This window comes from Peromyscus leucopus, chromosome 4 (genome assembly GCF_004664715.2).
Source record: "Peromyscus leucopus breed LL Stock chromosome 4, UCI_PerLeu_2.1, whole genome shotgun sequence".
Classification (NCBI taxonomy): Eukaryota; Metazoa; Chordata; class Mammalia; order Rodentia; family Cricetidae; genus Peromyscus; species Peromyscus leucopus.
The window spans coordinates 62,168,875-62,171,025 of record NC_051066.1 but is presented as its reverse complement, the minus strand read 5'-3'; the positions used below and the strand labels follow the sequence as shown (position 1 = coordinate 62,171,025).

Sequence of the window (2,151 nt, the reverse complement as noted above, 5' to 3'; positions counted from 1 at the left end):
AGTTGCTCCTTGCTTCAGAGTATTATTTCAAAGATACAACTATTACATACCCATAATAAAATTAGTTTTAATTAAAAGAATTATTCAAACATTCTATTGCAAAATAAAAAGGAATTGCTGCAGGGCAAGAGTGAAGGAATTAGTATAAAAAAACACTAACACTTAAGTTTAATAAAAAGATACTACTAAATCAAGTTCATATTTAAAAAAGTAGAAATAAATCATGACTCAAAATGGGCTAATTCTTCAAAGAAATAAAGATAAGTTATTCTGTGTAAAGAATTATGGGTGAAGTAGAAATGAAACAGACATTTATACTCATTTTATAAGAGTATTTGACATTTAAACATATAACTTGATATGCCATGTTTTGTTGAAACTTATAGAATACTGTCCTCTCCTAAACAGGGACAGGGAAGGAGTAGATTAAAGGATGGGACCAGAAGGAGGGAGGATCTGGGAGGAGAGGAGGAAGGGGAAACTGCAGCCAGCATGAAAAATAATAAATAAATAAATTTATCTTAGAAAACTATATGTATGTTTAGTCACCAATAATTTCAAAGTTAAGTTGAACTAAACTCAACCATTTGTATAAATACATAGAAAAATTCTTCCGGAACATAATATGTTGGAATATATGGTGTTTGAAACTCAGCCCATCAATAAGGATCATTTCATGTTGTAGAAACAAGCATGCTCAACAGACAGCAACTCTCCTAAAAACAAAAGTACCCTTCACTATCTTATATTACTAGTGTGTATTGTCTTAGAATCCCATGCCATATCTTATGACCAAACAGCCAAGATTGTAAATATTGGTAGTCGTTATGGCAAAGGAAAAATGATATACTAAAGAGAAAACAATGAGTGGTATTAAAGAAGAAGTGACATCTGTGAATTCTAACGTAATTCCTCTTCCAGAAGTAGCCACAAATCCAGGGGTGTGAAAGATAAAGCTTCCGTGTGCAGTAAGTGCAAAGAACATAAAACAAGTGTTAAGCAAAAAGAGAGACAAATACAGTTATGTAAAAATTTTATAATCAAAATTTGTATGTTTGCATTTTAGAAAAGAATTAAACTTATTCAATCCCCTGCTCCCTGTTGTCTTGCAACACTCTAATTTCTTGTCACTCTCTCATTTCCTGCAAATTAAAAAATAATAATACCCAGGAAAACTGCCAAGAATGCAAAAAGAAAAATGGTTCTTTTTCAGAAAAATGTTCTTTTTGAAAATGCTGACAGTTCTTTGCTTATTGCTTCTTTCACATCTTTGTTCCTAAGGCTGTAAATCATGGGGTTCAACATGGGGATGACAGTGGTATAGAACACAGCGACCATCTTGCCTTGTTCCACAGATTCTTTGGAGGGGGGTCTGAGGTACATGAAAAAAAGAGTTGCATAGAATATGGTAACAGCTGTCAGATGGGAGCCACAGGTGGAGAAAGCTTTGCGCTTGCCTTCTGTTGAGTTGATCCTCAGGATAGCAGGAAAAATATACAGATAGGAAGTGAGAATGATGAGCAGGGAGAGGGAGAGATTGAAGCCAGCCACAACTAACATGGAGGTTTCTTTGTGGTAAGTGTCAGAGCAAGCCAACTTAATCAGTGGTGGGTCAGCACAGTAGAAGTGGTTGATTTTATTGTGGCCGCAGAAAGCAAGGTTGTAAGTCCACATGGTCTCCATGAGACCAGTGAGTGCCCCATACACATAAGGCACTGTGACAAGGGATGTGCACACACTCTTGGACATCTTGCTACCATAAAGCAGAGGATTGCAAATAGCCATGTACCTATCAAAAGCCATCAGAGCCAGGATGTAGAACTCAACATGGACCAAGGCAATGAAGAGGTAACACTGGACCAAGCATGCAGGGTAAGAAATAGTTTTCTTCTCTGAAAGGCAAATCTGGAGCATCTTTGGAGTCACGTTGGAGGAGAAGCACATATCCACAAAGGATAAGTGGCTCAGGAAAAAGTACATGGGAGTGTGAAGCCTGGCATTGGCCTGGATGAGCATGATCATGCCCAGGTTGCCTGCCACTGTGACCACATACACCACCAGAAACACCACAAAAAAGAGGATCTGAAGCTCCACCTGGCTAGTAAGTCCCAAGAGGATGAACTCTGTCACAGAGGTGAAGTTTCTCTTCAT

The 2,151-nt window shown here is 37.7% G+C and overlaps 1 protein-coding gene across 1 annotated transcript; it reads right to left on the bottom strand.

Moving 5' to 3' along the window:
• Positions 1–1,148: 1,148 nt before the first annotated feature.
• Positions 1,149–2,151, bottom strand: LOC114710090 (olfactory receptor 5M8-like). Its single transcript, XM_028894161.1, has one exon. It carries the CDS (start codon positions 2,149–2,151, stop codon positions 1,210–1,212), a length of 942 nt encoding a protein of 313 aa, XP_028749994.1. The 3' UTR covers positions 1,149–1,209.

Excerpts from the sequence above, each read along its gene's own strand:
- LOC114710090 (XM_028894161.1), bottom strand. The coding sequence starts at position 2,151 with ATGAAGAGAAACTTCACCTCTGTGACAGAGTTCATCCTCTTGGGACTT.